Genomic DNA, 24,907 nt, shown 5'->3' with positions numbered 1-24,907 from the left:
TGACCACTTTAAAAAAAATACAAACAATAAACACATACAAATAGTAACATTTCAATTTAAAATCTAATTCAGGCATTCTAATGGACACATATATCACCATATTGCCTTGGTGTAAATAATCAAACATCATTTTTACACTAAATACAAATTTTTAGTCAAAAGAATGTTTTTCCATGTTTTACTTGGGTTATACCATTTGACATGTTAACCAAAGAACTGAACTTACCATAAAAATGTCTTATTAACTTACATTTATCACAGAGTTACTAACATTGTGGTGCAGCAGTTATACTGATCAGGGGTCCTTTTCTCTGATGTAACTTCCTGTCATGTGGTCTTCTTGCTGATTTTAACAAAATGGCACCTTGAATGGTGGTTACACCACCTGACATTTCAGGAAGTTAGCATGACTGACAGGATTCCCTAAATTATTAAAATAAATATAAGCATAATTTTAAAATGTATTGTAAATACGTATAATAACTAGGGCTGTCAAAATAACGCGTTCATTTCGATTAATTAATCTGAGAAAAAATAACGCGTTAAAAAAAATAACGCAGATTAATCCATTCCATATTGAGGTTTGACCCGGAGCTGTTCTAGCCACCATTAACTGTAAAATGAAGGAGGGAGACGAGAATGTGCTGCCTGGATCATTAATTGGAACATTTACTTGTAAAAATCTTCTTCCTTATTATTAAATCATTTAATTTTGACCATATGGCCTTAGCAATAAACAAGCCGTTCTTTAATGTCACCGGCTGTTGTTTAGTACCCTTTTTTTTTCTTTTCTTTTTTTACTTTCTTAAAAAGTATCGGTTCAGGCACTGTAATTAATTAATTAATCGAAATTAATCGCATACATAATTAACAGAGTATGTAATTAATTAGATTAATTTTTTTAATCGATTGACAGCCCTAATAATAACCTTTTAATTTAGGTTAATGCCAAAGTAGTTTATGGGATCTTTTATTAGGCAATTTGACCTTTTTAAGCAAGCTAAAGTTTTGACGGTTACACCACTTAAAATATGGCCTCTAAAAAAGTATGTATTGACGTAATTTGTTTGTCTGTTTTTTTTTTTTAAATTGAATGTATTTAAATTTAATTTAACCTTTTTATAGACACAAAAAAAATGGGCGTCACGTCATTGACCCGTATATCTCATCTTACTGAAATCTTGGTGTGACTTTAGACCTAGGCTGCTGACAAGGTGAGGGAGGTCATGTCACATTACAACCTATCCTGGCCTCTTTGCACTTAGCCTCGTGAGACTGTCCTGATCTCGCGAGCTCCAGTTTTCCACTCGCAGATCAGTCTGGCATCTTGAGACAGAGAAAATTTGGAGCCGTTCGCCAAACGACCGACCAATCAGCGTTGGTTTTGAGGCGGGTTTAGGTGTGACGCAACGAGCGACTGTTCAGTCTAAACAACGTGGCGGCTTCCACGGATGAGATGAGCGTAGCTATCGTGCAAGTTTTATCCGAATTAGAAAGTATTCCTTCATTAAAAGAAGAGCAAAAAACGGCACTGGAGGCTTTTCTCTAAGGAAAAGATGTTTTTACTCTTCTCCCGATATTGTTGATCTGATTGGTTGATTTGGCCCATCTATCACCAACATAGGTGGTGATAGACAGATGGTTTATCCAATCAGCTAACCAGTATTTTCGCCCCTTCCCAAAAGTTCTCCAACGGAAAGTTCCCAGATGGATATGCCGAGCAAATGCGAAGCAATCCATCTGGCGGAGTCAGGTTACTTTGCACTGGCTACCGGTTAAATTCAGGATCCACTTCAAGATTCTTGTAATCACCGGCTAGTCTGTCATTGCCAGACCTTCCTCCACAGTGCTGCGGAGGAGGGTCTGGCTAGTCCACACAGTATTCCGGGATAGGAGAAGAACATGCTCTGGTTTATTGGCATTTCTTTAAACCAATCACAATCGTCTTAGGACCGGACAGAGCCCCGGTGCTGTCTTGGGAAGGAACTTGTTTTGGTGCAACATGTGTACGTTCAAAAGTTGTTTTAGACGTGCAACAAAAAACTCAGATTGGACAGATAGTCTAGCTAGCTGTCTGGATTTATCCTGCAGAGATCTGAGGAGCAGTTAACCATAGTCCTCAGAAATCCACCAGAGTTAAGAATTCCAACATAAAGAAAGGGGAAGGTAACGGACATCTGGCCAAAAAGAGGGCTATCCAGCGGAATTTCCCGCGACAACGGAGCAATCCTGGAAGTGGAACGCGTGGCTATACATAGACTAGGCACCGGCCGACATTAGTGATCTGCTGCACTTGTGTTTTCAGCAGATCTTTGAGATCCTCAAATCGAGGCTTACTGGCTGTTCTCCATACTAAGCTGAAAACTAAAGGTGACCAAGCTATTGAAACAATCGCTCCTAGACTGTGGAACGCTTTACGAGTGACTGCATCTGTCGTAATCTTTAAAAAGCAGCTAAAGACGCATCTTTTTAGTCAGTTCATTTAGCCACATTGTTGACTCTATTAATTCAATTCAATTTCAATTCAATTTTATTTATAGTATCAAATCATAACAAGAGTTATCTCGAGACACTTTACAGATAGAGTAGGTCTAGACCACACTCTATAAAGCCCCAACAATTCCAATAGTTCCCCCAAGAGCAAGCATTAGCAGTGGCTATTGCGACAGTGGCGAGGAAAAACTCCCTTTTATTGCTATTACTTTGTCTTACGGCTTTTGTGTTTTACTACGATTTATTGTGATTTATTGTGCTTTGTTTTAATGTACACTGTACAGTATTTATTCTGTCTGTGATAAGTGCTACATAAATACACTTTTCTTACTTACATTGGAAAACAAGATTCATTGTTGGATAAAATGAAGCAGATGATGGAAATGACTGATCTGCCAGTGGAATAATCCTCCTTTCCTTGGCAGATGTCCTCCAGCACTGGCAGGACAGTGAGTTTGTGGCAGTGTATCACAAGGGTCGCTTTTTCCGCCTGTGGGTGTACACGGCAGGCCGGCTGCTGTCGCCCAGGGAGATTGAGCACCAGATCCAGAGGATACTGGATGACCCTTCTCCCCCGCAACCTGGAGAGGAGAAACTGGGAGCTCTTACTGCTGGAGACAGGTAGGACTGATAAAATTAGGGCTGCCATCGATTAAAATATTCATTCACGATTAATCACATGATTATCCATAGTTAACTCGCGATTAGTCGCCCATTTTTTTTTATCTTTTCTAAATGTACTTTAAAAGGGATATTTCAAGTTTTGAATGCTCTTAGCAACATGGGAGCAGACAAATATGCTCGCTTTATGCACGTTTATTATTGCAACAATCCAAATCAATGACATATGGTGTCTAAAATCTTCTCCAGAATGACATCAAAGGAAACAAATGTTACACTTTGATGAAATTGCATGCTTGCTTGGGTGCTTAGTAAAAGTTTCCACCCTCTTTTTTTTTTTTTTTCTAAATCATGATCTGCTTGTAGACTGAAGTTCTACTATCCAGGCAACCATTTGTTTCTGTATTTGTTCCACTTGCGGAGATTTGAAGCTTACTCATAGGGGTGTTAACAACTATAGTTTTACTAAAGTATATATAACTTAAATTGTTATAGCTAAAAATATCTCCTGTGGTCGGTTGTCATCAGTAGCTGGTAGCTGCATTGCTGTAAAACAAACAAAAACAACCTGATATTATATATTGCTGATTTATAACATCATATTTTTGTAAGTATAAGTATTATGTGCTTGCGTGAATAGTAGGATTCCTCTGTATAAAACAAAAGCAGAGCTTTTGGGTTTTTAAATCTCATGAAAGCATATTCAAAGGTCTCCTCTTACCTCATTTATCTAGCAAAAATAAGAAATTTGCTGGGTCCAGCGTCTCAAATGTGAGAAATAAATTTACCAAAACAATTTGAAAATTACGACTGTGGGATATTGTGTTTTTCACTGTTTGATATTTCATGCAATAGATGAAAAAAGTCAGGGAATCACTAAAGTCTATAGGATTCATCATCTGGGGACCATAAATGTCTGTACACCAAAGGGGTGAATGGACCAGCCGACTGACATTACCATCCCTGGAGCCACGTCTAGTGTTGTTTTTGGCGGCCTGTTTTAATTTTAGTTTGTCTTTGTGTCAAGCTGTCATTTTAGTTTTTATTAGTTTTAGTCACGTTTTTACTCTTTTTAGTCTAGTCAAGTTTCAGTCGACTAAAAGTCTGGGCATTTTAGTCTTATTATAGTCAGAATTAGAGCTGGGCAATATATCGATATCGTGATATGAAACTAGATATCATAGATTTTGGATATCGTAACATCATAATATGGCATTAGTGGTGTCTTTTCCTGGTTTTAAAGGCTGCATTACAATAAATTACAGTTGTAAGTTTTCTGAACTTACCAGACTGTTGTAACTGTTCTATTATTTGCCTTTACCCACTTAGCCATTATATCTACATTACTGATTATTATTTATCAAAAATATCATTGTGTAAATATTTTGTGAAAGCACCAATAGTCAACACTACAATATCGTTGCGGTATCGATATCGAGGTATTTGGTAATAAATATCGTGATATTTGATTTTTTCCATATCGCCCAGCACTAGTCAGAATTATCCATGACTATTTTCGTCCAGTTTTAGTCGACGAAAACTGATGACATTTAGTCTAGTTTTAGTCAATGAAAATTGTATTTTAGTCTTTTTAGTAATGTAATTCTATTTAACCCAGTCAACATAGTATACGTACCTAGTAGTATAGACAAAACTAAAAAATTCTTTTAGCCAAACCCATTTCAAACAAGGTTATCTTATTATATTATTGTTACCTTATAGACGCAAGAATACATCCATTCCAGAAAAATTAATACATTCAAGTTGTACCTCCTTGTGGCAAAGAAATCCTGAGCACTAGTTGGCTTGTCCATCTTCTTGGGTGGGACTTGCTTCACTGGTGCTATTTCTGGAATCTAGCACAGAAATAGATACAATGTCAGGACAGATCTAACTGTTGTAAATATTAAGTAGCATAAATCCTTGCTTTGCTTTTTACCAATGTAAATCAACCTCTGAGTGAGTGACTTGACTGTCCGTAAAAGAAAAAAAAAGTCTACATAATCAAAACAGAAGTAGTCTAAGCAGTAGTCTCGGGAGGCATGTTAATGCCAATACCATTTGTTTTAAATGTATGTATTGGTCTAGAATAAAGTATTCAAAGTCATGTTGTTGATGCCAAATTCAGTTCAGTGTGATTGCTATGTGAATGACAAAACTAGCTACAGTATTTGGCCAACAAGGGATGCTTCGTAGTAGTAGTCAGTCAGTCAGTCAGTCAGGTAGGAACTAAGAACCCACTTTACACTCTCTCTCTCTCTCTCTCTCTCTCACTCACTCACTCACTCACTCACTCACTCACTCACTCACTCACACACACACACACACACACACACACACACACACACACACACACACACACACGTTAACCCACTTTACGCTCTCTCACAAACAAATATACACACACACACACGGTAGTCACACACGTTTGTCTCAGTCGTTTTCAGCTCCGGTGGCTAACGTTTAAAGCTAACGTTAAAATGAGACCCATTAACCACAGAGTTGGCATGAGCTTTCTAAAATAGAAAGTAACGTTACGTTAATGTCTTGACTTAACCTCAAATTCTTTCTTTTCAAATGTCGTTCCTTCTTTTTCTCCCAAAGACGAACCCCGGCTGGCCGGCCATCTGTCCCTTTCTGTGTCAGACTTCATTTTGTCTGTTGTCGTTTACGCTCGTCTCACTCTCTAACTCACCGCTGCTTCTTCTGAATAATGCCATGAGTGGGGCTTGAGGAAGTAACGTTGCCTGCGTCCGCGCAGTGCGACATGATGCCGCCCCTGAAGCAAGACACAGGAAACAAAAATACTGCAAAATAATGAGACAAAATAACATTATAACATTTCGTCTCGTCTCGTTTTGGTCAACGGAAATGAAGAGACATTTTAGCATAGTTTTTATTTTGTAAACCACATTTAGTCTCGTTTTTATTCGTCAACAATCTTGCATTATACATTTAATTATAGTCATCGTAGCATGACCAGCATTTATGTTGCGTCTCGTTTTCGTCACGTGATAAAGGCTCGTTGACGACGATATTTCGTCATAATTTTCGTTGACGAAAACAACACTAGCAACGTCATAGCAAACGTCGTAACGGGGTTTATATGCAAATCTTTAAAAAGATATATTTCTTTTTTGCCACACTGCAGTTTTCCATGAGTATTTTTTGAACAAACATGACAGTGTGCAAACTTCACTCCAGTTGATCGCAAAATGATTCTATATTTGGAACATGTCAAGTCTTCTTAGATTGTCTTGCCAGTTGTGTGGACACATTATCATGTCAAAGGGAGGATGCAGTGTTGTATTCAGCTCCTTCTTTAAACAAGGCCGAATAACTCTGCCCTCAAAGTTCAATCCATCATCTTAATCATAAAAAGGACATCTGCAGTTTCCTCTTCCATGAACTTCCTGTTTTCTTAACACTCTTTCTGTATCCTGTGCTGTTTGGGCAATTGAGAAATGTGGTTTCTTTTGTGATCTAGGGTTCCTTGGTCTCAGATGAGGAAGCAGTACTTCAGCTCCGGCATCAATAAGCGATCACTGGATTCCATCGAGAGGGCGGCCTTCTTCGTAACCTTGGACGATGAAGAGCAAGGCATGAGGGGAGAGGATCCAGCAGGGAACTTGGACCGTTATGCCAAGTCCATACTGCATGGGAAATGTTATGATAGGTGAGGAGGACATACAGGAAAGAAACTAGATGGGTGTTAAGAAACCATTTGGGGCCTTGAGATCGCAACCAGAGCTATGTTATGTTATCTCGTTCCACTGGTATCTCTTCAGCACTACTTTTGAATTCCAAACTAACACCTTGTAATACTAAATGGTATCTCTTTAGAAATTATGAACTTTTCTCAGTAATCAATCTACAACTCCTTTTTTATATGCCTGAAGATAATTTAATAAAGGAAATCGATATTTATGATGAATTAAACTATTGGCAGACAGGCAGTACACCTTGTCTTTTTTTTTTTTTTTTTTTTTTTTTTTTATAAATTAAAAACATTGTGTTTTTTTGAAAAATACCCACATTGGCAGAATTATCCCAAAAGTATTTATGGCAGGATTCCCCTTAAACTCCAGTGCAGAGTTGTGAAAGTGAAAGCATTGTGTCATTGTGAGCATGCTGATGCATCTCACATCCTCACAGAGCAGCGAGCGTGGCTGTAGACTCTTAGGGGCCAATTTGCATAAAGATGTCGTGCCTTGTGTGGCCACTAATCTGCACAAGTTGTTGAGAAATTGTTATTGTTGAAATCCATTGCAGCCAACTATTTGAATAAATTAGTACACATTTCTTTGTCAATTTCTTAAATCCCTAGCTGTTTTTCTTTTGTGCATACAGGTAATATTTTCTCACATTTCAGCCATATCTCCATTTTTCTTCTGTCGTCCCTCAGGTGGTTTGATAAATCTTTCTCCATTGTGATCTACAAGAACGGGAAAAGTGGACTAAATGCTGAGCACTCCTGGGCTGATGCACCGACAGTGGCTCACCTTTGGGAGGTGGGTGTTTGAAGGCTTCTGTTTGTTTCTCAAATTGAATTGAATTTGACAGCTTACTATCAGAATCAGAATACTTTATTGATCCACTCAGGGAAATTGTTAAGTTGCAGTTGCGCACAGTCAACTTTAAGGCAAAAAATAAGGGTAAGAAAAAAAACTGGTCAATAAGTGTATAAAGTAACATAGCTAAAGTGCAAGAAATACAAAGTTAAGTAAAGTAAGATTATGTTGATATACAATGGATTGTACAAATGCTTTTAAATTTAAAATGTACTAGCATTTATCCATTACACTCTGTTTCTCATTAGTGGAAGTCCTCACTTGGTATTGGCAGTGAGAGACCCGTTTCCGAGAAATGTCTGTGTTTAGAGGAGGAGGACTAGGAAATGAATATTGGGAGAAAAAGCATCCCAGATGATGGTGACACTGCAGCTGTCACACAGCTGTTGCTGCTTAGCATCATTATACCACCACTGAAAATGCTGTAAAACACTTTCACAATGTCATTAATCTGTATACTTCTGCCAGTGAGGTCCATGCTTGTCATTCCAACAATGAAAAGTATAGGTGAATGAAGTATTGATTTGTACAAATTTGTACTTAAGTACAGTACTTGACTAAATGTACTTAGTTACATTCCACCACTGCTCTTTCCTTCCCCAGTTCACCCTGGCCACAGATGCCTTCCAGCTGGGCTACTCTGAGGACGGGCACTGCAAAGGCGAGGTGGACCGCTCACTACCCCTACCCCAGAGGCTGGTCTGGGACATCCCCTCAGAGGTACAAACACTTGTCTGTTCAGATGTGTTCAAACATTGTGCCCTTACTCACTAGTTATCACAACCTGACACTCGGGTGCCGGCATACCTCGGTTGAGATCTTATCGTACGTTGCAATGAACATGCCTGAATGGTATTCATTCTCCTACTCCTATCTGCCTGTACAAGCACACACACGCCCATAGACCACGCAGGGCTGCCAATGAAACCAACACGGTCGAACATGTCTGACAACAGATAGCATGCAACCGCATTCTTCACATAGAACAGGGTGGTCAAACTCAATTTCCCTGAGGGCCAGACTGGAAAATGAGAATCACATCAAGGGCCAGACATGTAGAGATTATTGACGTGTATATTTAAGAGAAAAAGTCAAATATTTTGACTGTATTATTGCATGTCTCATATACTGTAGTCTTCTCACTTACATTTTGGGCCTCATAAAGAGGCAAAAAAGTGCGGCAAAAAGGTTCCTCAGCCAGCGACAAATACGCTGAGAAGAGCGACAAAAAAGTTGGAAAAAGGCCCAAAAAAGCGTCAAAATTGTCTGAAAAAGTGACAAAAACATTGTAAAAAGCGACAAAAACTTCCGAAAAAGTGGCAAAACATTGAGTAAAGCATCCAAAACGTTAAAATAAAGTGCCTAAAGCATTGGAAAAAGCTCATAAACCGCCGTAAAAGGCGTCAAAAATGTCGGAAAAAAACACCAAAAACTTTGGACAAAGCGACAAAAACTAGGTGGACCTGAATTTATTGTGAACCAAAATTGAAATGCCGGCCGGATCAAAACCTGCGAGGGGCCGGATTTGGCCCTCGGGCCTTGAGTTTGACACGTGTGACATAGAACAATAACCCATTTCACCTTGTTGTGGAACTTCTGAGAAAATCGCACGACCAATACAGTATATTGTTAAAAAGTCAAATTGTTTTTATATTATGTTTTATTTTTTATTTTATCTATTACTTCTGATAATGGTGTTGGTCTGTGTACCTACAGTTTATAGATCCATACAGTCTAAAGCAGGGATCTTCAACTGGGGTTCCGAGACCCCTCAGAGTCAATGCAGGGGGGTGGGGGGGTTCCAAATTATTGTTAATTTTTTTAAGTTTTTTCCAAAATTAAAAAGCCTTAACATGAATCTAACATATTATTAGCAAATATATATCCCCCACTGATGATAGGCTTACTGGCCTATAGGTAAGGTAGTCACTAAGGTAGCCATCCACAGATACAGTTAATCCTAAGGATTCACTGGGCCACATGTATGTTTAACATTAAAACATTATTTATAAAATCATGCCAACAATTAGCCTATTTTAATAGCTTAGTATTACATGGAAAAAGGGTATGTATTAGGGGTGCACGATATTGAAAAAATGTGATATTGCAATATCGATAATGAATATTGCGATATTGATATTAATTTTGATATTTTTAAACATATGTAAAATTACCAAAGTTATGGGAAAACGCATCAAAATAGATTTATAACTACTATCTACAGAACAGGTCATGTTTTACTGGTTGGACATGGGTCTCTGAGCCATGGCCGAGCAACGAGCTAGTGGCCGGGGCAGGCGCAAGCTGGCTGTCGCCTCACTTCATGGAGCTCCTCAACTCCAAAAACTTTGGAGCAAATTGTCAATTCGGCAAAGATTTTCGCAAGACTGCCAATATTCGAAATCTAAACTGTTCATTTCTCGCCTAAAATTTTCTCAGAAGTGAATTTAGTGATGAATAAGATGGCGAAAATTGTTAAAATTGTCCCGTTTTTGGTCTGTCTATGTACCGGAAACCCGACCATCATTGAATGCCGAAATGAATGTTAAAGTTCATGTTTATTATCATATGCATATTAGTACGAAGTACCACAGCAATGAAATACAATGTGCCTTGGCATTCTCTCAGCACCAGTCAATAACAATTTTAAAAACATAATAACATTTAAAACATCTAGGAATATCCAAACACAATATACATAAGTGACTAAATTCAGACTACAGCCCTCCTTCCTGTTGTGCTATCATTCAATAACCTTACTACCTGGGGGTAAAAACTATCCCTAAAACGTGTTGTGCGCGTTGGGATACTCTGCAAACGTCTCCCTGGTGGAAGGTGGGAGAAGAGATTGTATGCAGGATGACTAGAATCCTGCATAATACCTCGTGCCTTCTTAGTGCTGCGTTTCCAGTAAATGTGTTGGAGCGATTCAAGTGGAACCCCCATGATTTTAGATGCAGTCTTGACTACTTTTGTCAGAAGATTAAGGTCATGTGAAGTAGCCCTGCCAAACCACACTACAATGTTGCCTGTCAGTATACTCTCAATTGTACAGCGGTAAAAATTTTGTAGAATGTTACCATATACCATATTTCTTAAAGTGCCCATATTATGAAAAAATCACTTTTTCTGGGATTTGGGGTGTTATGTTGTGTCTCTGGTGCTTCCACACACATACAAACTTTGAAAAAAATCCACCCATGCTGTTTAGAGTGAGATACGGTTTCTGAATGTGTCCTGTCTTCAGTCTCTAGGTGAGCTGTTCAAAATCGGCACGGCTTGTGACGTCACAAGCCGAAACGAGCAGGCTAACCGCAACCATTAGCTCGTAGCGTTAGCATGCTAACGCTAGCATGCTAACGCTAGCATGCTACCTCGTTCTCAGTAGCAAAGCACTGCTACAACACACACAAGTTCACCATAATCTACAAAAGAACTACTTACATGTGCGCCCTCATTTAGAAGTCTCCCAGCTAATCCTGCCTTGTAACTGACCGAAGTTGTAGAAACAGCCTTTCTTTTACTGTCTATGGAGCTAGCTAGCTGACATAATCTACATCTGAGCTACTGGGCATGTGCAGTGCAATCAAAGATAGTACAGAAGAAGAAAAGAGGTCTCACTCTGTAGCTAAAACAGAGACCAGCTGAAAAGAGGATCTGCAGCAGTGAGAGAGAGCGGTGCAGTACAACAAAAATATGGTGTTTTTTGAAAATTAAACCATGTAAACCTATTCTGGTACAACCTTAAAATACAATTATGAACATAATATGGCTGCTTTAAGACACCTCAGAAAATAAAGCCTCTGATGTGCCTTCTTAATGGCACAGCTGATATGGAAGGAGAGATTTGAGTGAGAGTTGTTAATAAGGACAGGTGTATGTGTGGGTTTGTTCTTTCTAAAATCTATGATGACCTCCTTAGTTTTCCCCACATTGAGAGACAAATTATTTCTGTTGCACCACAAGATCGAATTACTCACCTCATCTCTGTAGGCAGTTTCATTATTGCTGTCAATGATTCCTATCACAGTAGTATCGTCTGCAAATTTCACAATACTATTAGTGGGGTGTTTAGCAATACAATCATAAGTATACAGACGGTATAATAGAGGACTGAGACAGCAGCCTTGAGGTGCTCCAGTGTTTAGCACTATAGAGGCTGAGTATGTGGTGCCAACTCTGTCTGGGGGCGGCCTGTTAGAAAGTCCTGTATCCACCTGCAAATAGAATTGCAGAGGCCCAGGTCTAACAGCTTAGATATTAAAATGGACGGTCTAATAGTATTAAAGGCACTGCTATAATCAACAAGTAGCATCCTGACATACTTATCCCTGCCCTCTAGATGTTGGAGCACAGTATGTAAAGCCAAGGATACAGTGTCATCCACCGCTCTATTTGATCTGTATGCAAATTGTAATGGATCAGTTGAGACAGGTATGCTTTTGTTGATATATGTCTTCACAAGCTGTTCAAAACACTTCATAATCACAGAAGTCAATGCTACAGGTCTGAAATCGTTCATACAGGTGGCAGTCGTTGGGATACGGGTGCTGCGAAGTTCATACAAGTTACCAACCAAAGCATCCTCTGTAAAATGGGCGTGTCAAGAACATTTCCGGGAACTGTTCTTGGTGAAATGCGAACTTGTGTATTGGGACAGTACTTTGGCAACACAAGATGACGTTTCACAGGGACACAAGAACACAAGTCAATAGAAGAACACAGATTGAGAAACGCCCCCTGTCTGATGAGGCTTAAAATGGCTGCTGTCCTCCAGGCGACCAATCACGAGACAGCAATCAGCTCTGCTGGACCAATCCGGTGTGCGCACCTGTTCTCCATTACCTTTGTACACTCAGAGGAGATCAACTGATGCAGTGCAGGGTGAAAGACAAATTACAAAATATGACCCCATGTTCATAACAGGTGGAGGGAGTAAGAAGTGAGAGAGTGACAGCGGTTTTCTTCGGAGTGAGTAGCCACTCTAAAGTTATAGTGAGAGAAACAAAGTGTCTCCCCTGTTCTTTCTGACCACGGCGGTAAATGTGGAGCAGGAAATGGTAACCCTCTCCTTGATTTCATGTTGTTTATGGAGAAGGTGAACCAGGAAATGAGTCGGGGGGAAATGCAACGCTACAGAGAGGTGCATCAAAGAGTATAGACGTAACAAGAGGCAAAACTCAATAGAACATTGTGCTGCAGCTTGCAATGGAACATTGTATTGAGTGCAGCTCCGCCATCTTGGACTGAATGCAACACAACGTTCTATTGAGTTTCGCCTCTTGTTACTTCTATACTCTTTGGGTACATGTCGGGCGGGATGAAACGCTTCACAAATAAAACAAAATATCGCATAATTATCACGAGACTTTCGGTATAATATCGCACAACGTGATATCGCGATAACGATATTGAGTCGATATATCTTGCACCCCTAGTATGTATAAAGGCTTTAGGCTGCCCTACACGTTATTGTAGGCCCAGTTTAATAACTGCAACTTAATGTTATACAGTATATGTAGTAGGGTGTCCCTGCTCAGTCTCTCACAGTTAAGGGGTCCTTGGCTTAAAAAACGTTGAAGACCCCTGGTCTAAAGTAATCCCCATAAAACGAACTAACCGATAATATTTATCATGTCTCTCCATTTCCTTTTATTTGTGCCAGTAAGCCATACTAACTGACATGGCCTGCAGGGTCATCCAACTGTTATACCTACTGTAAATGGAATGCTGTTAATGTCAACTATAAAAAAAAAAGGTGCGTTTCCACTAGAGCTGGGCAGTATACCGGTTTATACCGCATACCGGTATTAATTTCCCGTATGATATAAATTTTTCATATACCGCAGAGAATGGTATGGCCGAAGTAATCTGCGAGTGAATTGAGAACGGGACCCCTGTTAACTGCGTATCCTTCTCACTCATGGTAACTTTATAACACAGCAATTAATAACCCACAACTAAATCTCTTTAACAGGATAAAACACCATAGCACACAACAATTTTGACTTAAACAATTTCTAACACTAATAATTTTACATTTACAAATTTACACCGCCGGACGGCATGTTGGGTACCCTTAGAGCTGCTAGCTAGCCAGGTAGCATAACAGTCTGTTAAACTGGGAGAGGCTACTGCACATTCAAGAACCGAAAAGAAAGTTAGAGGATGAAGAAAGACCGGAGGTACACCAGAACAACGTATATTCAAGAGAGGAGCCGTCTGTTGTTCCGCAGTTTTTATTGTTTCTAAAAAGCCACCTAGCCACTGTTGTTGCCCGTCGCTCTAACATTACTTGGTTGCGCTAACGTTGCTAGCTAACTGGAGCTAACCGCTAATCAAAGCTAATCGTTGCTGACTGAGCCTTCAGTTCTGCGTGCCTGTATCCCTTAACTGCATGTATGGACTCAAGCCCGAATAAAACCCTTCATTTTATTAAAATGGCTGTAAAAGTTTTAAACTACAACTCAAAGTTGTTTGAATGACTGAAATCTGCTCAAGGTACGGCATAGCTCTAGCGTGCTAAGCTGATGCTTTCTCTGTGGAGTGCAGACTGATTTGCTCTCGCGAGTCACGTGACCAAATCGCAGCCTTTGCGATTAGGAAATCGCGCTTTAACATATCGCGATATAATTGCAAATGCAATTAATCGTTCATCCCTAGTGTATTCATTCGATTTAAGTTTATTTTACTACTTTGCAGTTTGCACAATAAAAATAGTTTAGATTCTGTAACTGTTTCATGCATTCTCCTTCATATAACATTATTGTATAATGTTGTGGAGCCAAGCAAACCCTTTAGTAATCAAAGCTTTTAGTAAACATGATGACATTAAAATGTTTTTGTGATATTCTATTTACTCCTGACAGTAGAATAAGCCATTCTAAAGCATGGCTTTTATAGTGTGCCATTTCCAAATATGGAAACCAAACAAAATCAAACTGTAGTGTGGCACAAATCCAGTAATCCCTGTCCAGTGCCGAAATAAGATCCCTACAATCAGACTGGAGCTGTAGCAGTCTTTGCTTTTGTTGTTCCTTTTAATCTAATATATATATATATATATATATATATATATATATATATTATATATATATATATATATATATATATATATATATATATATATATATATATATTTTTTTTTTTATATATATATATATTTTTTTTATATATATATATATTTTTTTTTTATTTATTTATTTTAGGGGTGTGCAAAAAAATCGATTCATAGAATTCCAAAAATCGATTCCTTTTTTTTTTTTTTCTTTCGTTTTGACACTATTGCCCTGAAATGACATTACCTCACCATTCCATACCAAGTTAAATTTATTTTGATAATTTATTTTACAAAAATAGAAAAAAACAGTTCTCTCAGGTAATACAGCATTTCCCTAAGGGCACACATGTATATACAATACAGAAAAAATATGTTTGGCTGCACATCATTCACACAACAAAATATTTATATTTTTACAAACTTCACACTAGGCAGCCTGCATTCTGTGTGCTTTGGTTTGCAGTCTCACTTGCGGATTGGATGAATTGTTTGTCACATGGCTAACATCACACAGTATGTGTTAATTGTGTTAATAATTCAGCAAGAAAGTGAACATTTCGAACAAGAATTGGCGTATTAGGTATAAATTCATTTTATTTTCTTTATTTGAAAGTCTGGCCCCCGGAGTGTCTGCTTAGAAAAATTCTGGCCCTTGGAAAAATGTAGTTGATGAACCCTGCACTAGACTCTAGTGTAATGGCTAATCCATGACCTAACTTAGGAAACAAACACCACTCTGATATGGCTTGAGCTGTGAGGTGGTTTCCTGTGACCTAAGTCCCGTGGTTCTCATGATGCTGAAGCATTTGAGTTTATTTTTCAGGGGGAGGGGCAGGAATTCCCCTCTGCAACAGTTTCATATTTGAAATGCCTATTGAAAAAAGGAAAACATTTGCGACATGCATTAGCGGGAGCAGAACACCATTTTCATTTTGACTGATAGTCCCTTCACTGAATTCCATTAACCATTGTCTGTTTACTTTTTCCCGCTCATCATATTGCACTGTATGTATTGCATGGAATCTTTTCAAACATGTACTCATCTTTTTGCTTTTTTATTTTTTTTACAGTGTTGACCCTACAGAGAAAATACACGTGCTAAAAGCCTGCGTGGCTGAATGGGTTTGAGGTGTTACTTCCCCGTGGGGCTTTCTCAAAACTGCATCGCCCAATTAGGCTAAAAGTTCTATGTATCGCATGTCATTCAAGCACAACAGTAGTTTCTAGCGATGCACGATATATCAGCAATCGTAACGGTATAGCTGCGGCTCTGTATGCCAGGGCTTGGATGGTGTGTATGTGTATATTTATTTACTTTTATTTACTTTTATTTTTGGGCACACCGAGTTTGTGAGGCACTGATGCAGCACATTGAAGAAGACCAGAGAACAGTTTGCTCTCAGTTCTGAATTTGTGCTCAAACAATTCAAAATTTTTCTGTACAATTAATTGTCTCAGAAATAATTGGGATTTACAATCTAATTCTCTTTCAGTCAAATTTAAAAAAAAAAAAAAAAAAAAAAAAAAAAAATTTAAAGGTCCTATGACATGCTGCTTTTTGGATGCTTTTATATAGACCTCTTTTTCCTGAAATTCAGCCTTGGTGCAGAATTACAGCCACTAGAGCCAGTCCCACAATGAGCTTTCCTTAGGATGTGACATTTCTGTGTCTGTAGCTTTAAATGCTATTGAGGAGGAGAGAGGGGGGGCAAGTTGGAGGGTGGGGGTGTGGCCTTGACCAACTGCCATGCTTTGCTTGTTTGCAAGCCATGGTGTCTCTCTCTTTCTCATGGATGGGCCAAATTCTCTGGGCGGGCAAAGCTGAGAAAGGGGAGGTAACCTTCCTCCTTATGACCTCATAAGCAGCAAGATTCCAGATCAGCCCATCTGAGCTTTCATTTTCTCAAAGGCAGAGCAGGATACCTAGAGCTTGGTTTACATCTATCGCCATTTCTAGCCACTGGGGGACCATAGGCAGGCTAAGGGAACTCATATTAATGTTAAAAAACCTCATAAAGTGAAATTTTCATGCCATGGGACCTTTAAACAAATTAAAGTTTCCAGGATACATCTTCTGGTTATATCACTGTCATGTGACCAAGCTAATGTAATAGCACAAATACACAGCCTATGAAGTAAACCACGCCTCGTTATTATCATAAAACATATTTTCTAATTGTATCCCCCCCTTGTCATTTTTGTTGCTATGAACGTGTATAGGGTCAAGTGCCCACAACTAACTAATGAAAAAAGATATAGTCTGACCAATAATCACTTATATATTAAAAATTTGAGATATCTAAACAAAATCAACAATTACCAGTCTTACGCCTTAAGACCTTAGCTAATGTTATCAATTAATTGTAGTTAAACGAAGAAATCCAACTATTAAAAAAAAAAAAAAAAAAAAAAAAAGAAAAGGAAAAGACAATTATGTAATGGTTGTTACAGGCCTCGCTCAGATAGCAGCGCACACTGTGTTTGTCAGATTGCCGCATCGGTCACAGCACATCAGGTTTGTTTGATTTTACCGACTGCTAGTGAATGAGTATGTGTGTCTGAGTTGCTATTTGTGTCCTACAAGATGTGTGAATGATAAGATGATTGAGCGTACCACAAAAGGTTCATTGATAAGCGTTGAGTCTGACTCGGACTCTGTGTACATTGGCTCACATTTCTCAGAGCTGCTTAATGTGGGTTTGATGTCAAGTGTTATCACATTTCTTAACAGCCTGTGCGTGTTGTGTTCATAAAACACATCTACAGGTTAGTATTGTTAATGTTTACGTATTAACGTTTGGTATTGTGAACCAATACACACACACATCCACCCAAAAGCAGATAGAGGAAGTCAGCTCAGAAATGCTCCCTCCACCCACACTGTTTGTATTGGCTTTCACTTACCCTTAAACCATTTCCTGCATTATGAATGGAGGTGTATTCACTATTTTCCAGCACCTTGTTTGGGTTGTTCCAAATGCAAAATTTGACTTGCCTGAGGCCTGTACTACGAAGCAAGATCAACATGCCCTGGATTTATTTCAGTTACCCAATTGTATCTAACCTAACAACTGCATTCCCCAATAATAATAATAATAATAATAAATTTAATTTGTATCGCGCTTTTCATGGACTCAAAGTCGCTTAAATTTGTGTCACAGCAGTGGTTTACAAACCTCTACCAGAGCCGCTTTATTATGGATCCCACGTAACTTCTAGGCAAGTCCCGCCCTACGAAGCAGCTCGATTGGTTGGGGTTAGGCATTGACCTTGAGTGGTTAAGGTTAGGATAGCTGATTGGTCAGGGGATAGGACCTGATCAAATCGGGTTATGTTACCTTGCCTAAGGTTGCGTGGGTTCCATAATAACGCACCAGAGCCGCATATTTCAGAGCAAACTATAATTCTACATAAATATGAAGAACACAGACACAAAGCGATCGTGAAAATAAAAAAATATAAAAACATAATTCAAACCGATGTGTGCATTGGCAACACACGGCTCAAGAAGCAGACAAATAGCCTATACGTAAAAATATGAATGTTAACGGGGTTGTCGGTCTCTAAATGTTTTAACTTTTATGAGCGCACCTCTCTTTCTCCGCACACCGAGCTCCACCGGATCTTCTAAGAACTGTGATGCTGTTATCAGTCGAGTATTGATTGGTCAGTAGGCGGTGCTTTTACACCAGTTGATCTCTAATCTCCAACATAACCTTCACCCAACCAGGTTAGGTGTTCAGCATAAGTTACCACGGCGATTGAACCTGGTAACAAGTGATCCACCGCCGTGATACACAAAACCCTGGGTTGAACCTGAATTTACCTCGTTAACGCCAAATCTTGCTTTGTAGTACAGGCCTCTGGTCTTGTATTGGGTGTGTGTGTGTAAACATTACCAATCAACATCTAAAAGAGGAGCCAGTCGTCTCTAAAACGGCAATTCCTGTTTACTTCACTGTTTCCTGGCTCCACTTCTTGACCACAGCATGCCCTTTGCCAATCTTTAATCTGTCAAACAAATAAAGAGGGTTTTTTTCATCTGTATGGACGTAATACTAGTCAAAGATTAATCTTTAAAGTAAAGGAGATTTCTGAAGTATCTGACCAGTTCTGCCTAGAGTCATGTGTGTTATTTGAAGTGCAAATCACAGTTGACATACAAAGAGTGACTAATGGCAGGCAACTTGCACTTCACTCTAGGCATATTTATTCAGAAATTCAAGTTTTTGATTTAGGTACCTTGAAAGTGCTTGAAAAGTGCCGGAATATTACTCCTACAAAGCTGTAAGCAGGCTGATTTAAGAGACAATCACACAGATACCAGAACGAAACACAATTAGTGACTGATTTAATATTACAAAGGTTCACACAATTCGAGGGTCAGGTATTTTTTTTTTATTTTGTTTTTTTATGGAATTCTCGGTTTTGAAGTGCAAAAGGAATGAATAACAGATGACTTCACCTTTTTTATTTTACAGAAATCTCAGTGATATCAAACAAATTTTAATAATAAATGAATAAAAGAGTCAACAGCCATGCTAGCAACTCTGTGAGGCTGTGCTTATGAACGGTGGCCCTTTAAGCTAATTGCACTATATTCTTGTTTACACTCTTCTTGTTTATTCATTTTGCAATAACTGTTTTCCTATCTACCACAAATATACATTGTTTATGTTATATTTTAATATATTTATATTTTATCCCGATATTTTAACTTTTAAGTTAACTTTTTCTTTTTTATACAAATGTGATGACCACTGTTGGATGGAAGTCTAAGATTTTCATTGCCAATGAATGCTTCTCTATAATTGTTGTGCATAAGACAATAATGAACTTGAAACCTCTTAATTTGAAAGAACTGCACCGTTGTCTCATGCTTGGCTAAAGTCACTTTCACGCTCTTATTAGATTTGTTGTTCAAATGTCGTTACCCTCAACTGCCTAGTAACAATTTCTACATGCAATGTCAGTGAAAGTCCAAATGATCACCTTTGTACCACTTGTTCATTCTCTTTCGCTCTCTCTGTGTGTCAGGTTCAGGCTCAGGTGTGCAGCTCCCTGGCCGTTGCCCAGGCGCTGGCAGATGATGTGGACTGCCATGTGTTTCCCTTCAGAGACTTCGGAAAAGGGCGGATCAAGAAGCTAAAAATCAGCCCCGACGCATTCATACAGATTAGCTTACAGCTGGCATACTACAGGGTAATGCTTTGACAGGCACACACTCAAAACACACACACTGTAGAATGGAGTTGGTATGGTGGCAGAAAGATATATTTTATTCATGCATTTTCATGAACTGGATTGTAAAACAATATGTGGCTGGAGCTGACCAGCCAGTTCTGAAACACACAGTGAAACGAAGGATTGAGTAGGTTCGCCCTGGTCAGGCACATACAGCATACTGGGTTTTAACACTTAGTAAATCACACTCACACATGTGCACAGATTTGTGTTCCCCAGCATTTGCTCTAGGTCGTAGCCACAAGCCTGACTTGTTTCTTCCATTGGGTCTCTAACCATGACCACCTTCTTCCTCCTCCTCCTCCTCCTCCTCCTCCTCCTCCCCCTCCCCCCAGGATCGTGGGGGTTTCTGTCTGACTTACGAGGCGTCAATGACCCGTCTGTTCAGGGAGGGCCGAACGGAGACTGTGAGATCCTGCTCCAACGAGAGCTGTGCCTTTGTCAAAGCTCTAGAGGATGGAGAGGTACTGATACATTCCTTGATTCTGCGCTCTTTCAAGTCTTCAGCTACATTTTCTAAAGCCTGAAAACAGAGCCAAGATAGGTGCAGAAGTCTGGTTTTCTCTGACCACGTGAATTACAATATGCTAAAAGATTATCTAGAATTCTTTTTTTTTTTTTTCAAAAGCAAATTGCCAACCACAGCTTTAAAATCGAAAGCTCAGACAAAGTTTTTAACTCATCATGCTGACCCCATTATCCATCTGAACTCCAGAACAAAATCACTATTGTCACAGTAAAACGATTGTAGTAGTAAAGATGACATTCTAATATTGGCTCAGACTATCATAAGTCTGTTTTGTGCTGCGTTTCTGGTAAATCTCAAGCGTATGGGTGATTTGTAGGTGATTCTATTTCCAGGGATGTTAGTAAAAGTGTGATTTGGTTCTACAGGAAGCGGAACAATGTAGGCATCTCTTCCGGCTGGCTTCAGAGAGGCACCAGAATCTTTATCGAATGGCGATGACTGGAGCTGGAATTGACAGACACCTCTTCTGTCTGTACGTGGTGTCCAAATACTTGGGGGTGGACTCCCCCTTCCTCAAAGAGGTAAGCCTTTGCTTTTGTTCAGTGTTATCTCGCTGTTTTAGTCTTTTCTGATTGTCCCAGTGACTAGACAGAATATGATATGTGGTAGAATATACCCACCTCCTTATCTTATCCTCTTTTGCTCTTCCAGGTTTTGTCTGAGCCTTGGCGTCTCTCCACCAGTCAGACCCCGGTTCAGCAGATGGAGCTGTTCGACCTGAAGAACTACCCTGACTTCATATCGCTGGGCGGAGGGTTCGGACCTGTGAGTGACACACACACTCCTGTAGTTGTAAATGTGAACATAAATAGTAATAATGTTAAAAGAGAAAAAAACGCTCCAAGGCACAAAATGAAGAAGGCCATTTTGTGCCGATACGCGTGGGTCGCTGCCCAGTTCTATTTTTAATGTAAGACTTTGATTTGAAATAGCAATTTAAATAAAAGCTTTTTAATTTTTTCACAAGAAGGGTACCTTTCCTGCCTTTTTTTGTTCCCTTTCCAAAGAGCACCTTCATGATTTGTTTTGAACTTCCGAGCACTCAAGACTTTTTTTTTTTTTTTCCATCATAAATAATAATATATTTTTTAGATAAAGATTTTGGGACAGTGGGTGGTGTGTGATGTATGAATGCTGATCTCCTATAATCTCTCTGCTCATGTCAGGTTGCTGATGATGGTTATGGGGTTTCATACATCATCGTGGGTGAGGATATGATCAACTTCCACGTGTCGTCCAAATACTCCTGCAGTCAGACTGTAAGTAAAGCCTCTGTTACTTTTATGTTTGGATGTGATATTGGTCATTTTGTACAGTAAACTTTAAATCATACGGGGGGGGGTCAATACCCTTTCTCTCATTTTCTACATATTAAAGTACATTTTTGCTTTTCAGTTATTTCCATTTGTATTACCTGCATGTTATTATACTAACTAATTTGAAAAGACTGAATGCACTTCAATACAGTTTCTACTATATTCATTCCTGCTGGGATGTTCAGACATCAGAAAACCGAAAGATAATGCTGTTTCTCACCTCTTACTCAATCTCTAACTCCTTAGCATATTTCCACTGACCCCCTTTTATTTACATGTTCTTTCCAAACATGCTAGGAAGTTACAAATTGATTGAGAGGTGAAAGAAAGCCTCTTACTCAATTTGTAACTTCCCTGTATTTGCGCTGACCACTTTTTTTCTTTTTTAGTACACTTACTAATTCTGAAAATTGATCCCACACATCGTAGCATTTGGCATACATTTTTACATCTTTTTCCAACTTCCCCATTATTATGAAGCATGGGGCCGTTTTGCACGTCCGATGCTTCCATGCGTAGCAGGAGTCCGTTAGAAATTAGCCTGATTACTCACTCAGAAATTTCAATGGATTATTTATTGCACAGTATACAGTATGATCTATTATGTTATCCAGACTGGTTGGTAACAAGGCAGCCAGACAGGTTTTCAAAGCATAAGGCAAGGTTGCGTCACCGTTCGTTCGTTCATTCATTCATTCATTCATTCATTCATTCATTCATTCTTAAACCACAAAGCATGTGACAGGACAGGAGGAAACTGTGCAGTACTTTGCTGTCCGTTTTCACTTCCCTTTTCACATTCTCATTATTACTGTGGTATCTAGTGACATAATAGATCATATATTAACTCCTTGCAGATATATTGAAGTGGTGTATATGTCAGTTGATATGTAATAAGAGTCTTCGTTAAATAGTTTTTACTCCAGAGAGTAGTGACAAGTGTTTACACTGTAAAATGTCCCACTTTGTATGCATCTTAGGCTACATCCACATTGATAAGTTTTCGGTTTAAACCAACATGCTACGTTTATGCCTCGCATCCTCACTACTCGTGAGCGTTTCCAAACCCCTCTAAAAGTAGACATTTGGGGCGTCTGGGTAGCTCACCTGTAAGAGCATGTGCCCATATATAGAGGTTCACTCTTTGACGCAGCAGGCACGGGTTCGACTCTGACCTGCAGCCCTTAGCTCTGTGTCATTCCTCCTCTCGCTCCCCTTTCATGTTTTCAGCTATCCTATAAAAATAAAGGCCTAAAATGCCCAAATATTTTTTTATTTAATTAAATTTTTTTCCTTTGAAAAGGTTGACGCACGTCAGTCAGTCAGTCTTATCGGTTAGGTAGGCTTACATGCGTTTCAGTAACCGCTCCACCTCGTCGTCTGTGCATGCAAATACATCCCTGCACTTAATTTTCACAATTGTTGTTCTTTCTTCAAAGTATTTTCTGTATACCACCGTGATTTTCAACCACCGAGTAACCTCAGACAGTCTGCTTCCTGTTTATTCCAGCATGCACATGCCCAGTGTATGTTGTTTGGTCATGTGAGATGTGTTGTCAGATGGGTTAAAATGGACAGAAATGATTTCTAATATGGAGCCTAAACGCGTGTGTGGATGGAGATTGTTTTTATTTCAAAATGCCATTTAAAAAGGGTAACTGTAGTAGTGTGGATGTAACCTTGTTTACAAAAAAAGATAATATTAATACTATTGGCAGATACATAGTTACAAAATATTTTTAAAGTCTCTCATATATCTATATATATAGCTACTGTATAATACTTTATACTTTAGCCACTTCTCCTCTCTCTCCACATCCTGTTGTCTCCCCCTCCTTCTCTTTATGTGGTTTTCATTTCCCACCCATAATCTTAGATATTGTTCCCTTTTCCAAACCCTTCTTTTTAATACTTTGATTTTATCCCTTTTAGGACTCCCACAGGTTTGGAGCTCAGATAAGTAAAGCTTTCCAAGACGTTATGACTCTCCTCTCTGCTGACACCAAAACCTCCTCGTCCTCCAAAGGCACAGCCCAGCCTCAGCCCAAGAAGCTCCTCTGAATATGGCAGAAAGCAGCTCACCACGCAGACAAATATTCCCCTCAAGACATCTGAGCTGAGTGTATAACCCCATCATCTAGAACTTGTCATCTTAAAAAGCCCAACCCGTGATGTGACTGACCTACACGCATAAATGAAACGGACAGAAGTCAGTTAAAGGAGTAATATCAAAGGGAGATCCCAGCCTAAATCATCTCCCACCTTTTTCAGATAACGGTAACAGCTTTTAGGCCCCGTTCAGACAGAGAAAAAAAAAACAAAGCACACTGAAGACGCAAGTAGCCCTGTCATGTTAGACAGATAATCTGTGGCACTATTTTTCCAAGCTCATCGACAACATGATTTGCATTTAAAAAAAAAAAAAAAACCATACAGTTCAAAAGCCTAAATGGGCACTAACAAATGTATTTTGCTGTTATTCCGCATTAATACATACACTTTTGTATTCTGTATTTTTTGTAATTTTACGAGACCCGTCAATCAGAGATTCAGCTAGACAACTTGAGAATGCTAAATGCTTCCCTTGCCTTCTTTCTCTGAGAATATGAAACCTATGATGGGCGATTTTTAAAGAAAGAGGAAGCAAAGGTTCAATACTTAGAAAGGAAGGTCTTAGAGAAAGAGACCCAAATCTCCCTGACATAAGGCGGAAAGCATTAAGAGGCCCTAATTCTTAATAAAAGTGAAGTAGACCTACGTACATGTCCATGTGAAATGATGCTGTGTCTCAACCCCCCTGACACTATTCATAACAAATTGTAGGCCCATGCTTAAGTTATAAGTGCATGTTGTAGACCAATACTAAATATTAGAAAAGCTTGAGAAAGAATTGGCTACAACAAGGCGGTTAATAAGATAAATCTCAATGAAGGGAAAGAGTTACTCACAGAATAGCACATTTTACTCCCAATTGTTACTCAAGTTACATTGTTGGTTGTAGTTAAAACTGGAGTCTTGTTTATAGCCATGTGTATGAAGGATGGAAGAAGGGTAGGAAGGGAGGGGGAAAAAG

General features: G+C 39.1%; 1 protein-coding gene across 2 annotated transcripts in view; it reads left to right on the top strand.

The window, feature by feature from the left end:
* cpt1cb (carnitine palmitoyltransferase 1Cb) overlaps positions 1-24,232 on the top strand; it is a 56,661-nt gene extending 32,429 nt beyond the window's left edge. For both annotated transcript variants that reach the window (XM_031303763.2, XM_031303764.2), the window contains exons 10-19: positions 2,919-3,114; positions 6,602-6,790; positions 7,520-7,625; positions 8,289-8,405; positions 19,783-19,947; positions 20,325-20,453; positions 20,884-21,039; positions 21,170-21,283; positions 21,685-21,777; positions 23,767-24,232. In XM_031303763.2, coding sequence (XP_031159623.1) covers positions 2,919-3,114; positions 6,602-6,790; positions 7,520-7,625; positions 8,289-8,405; positions 19,783-19,947; positions 20,325-20,453; positions 20,884-21,039; positions 21,170-21,283; positions 21,685-21,777; positions 23,767-23,895 — 1,394 coding nt within the window. In that variant the 3' untranslated portion in view covers positions 23,896-24,232. The remainder of the gene's footprint in view (positions 1-2,918; positions 3,115-6,601; positions 6,791-7,519; positions 7,626-8,288; positions 8,406-19,782; positions 19,948-20,324; positions 20,454-20,883; positions 21,040-21,169; positions 21,284-21,684; positions 21,778-23,766) is intronic.
* The last annotated feature ends 675 nt before the right edge of the window (positions 24,233-24,907 follow it).

The sequence above is a fragment of the Sander lucioperca genome, chromosome 17 (assembly GCF_008315115.2).
Source record: "Sander lucioperca isolate FBNREF2018 chromosome 17, SLUC_FBN_1.2, whole genome shotgun sequence".
Classification (NCBI taxonomy): Eukaryota; Metazoa; Chordata; class Actinopteri; order Perciformes; family Percidae; genus Sander; species Sander lucioperca.
Note: the sequence above shows the minus strand (reverse complement) of the source record. Positions and strands in the feature narration are given on the sequence as shown.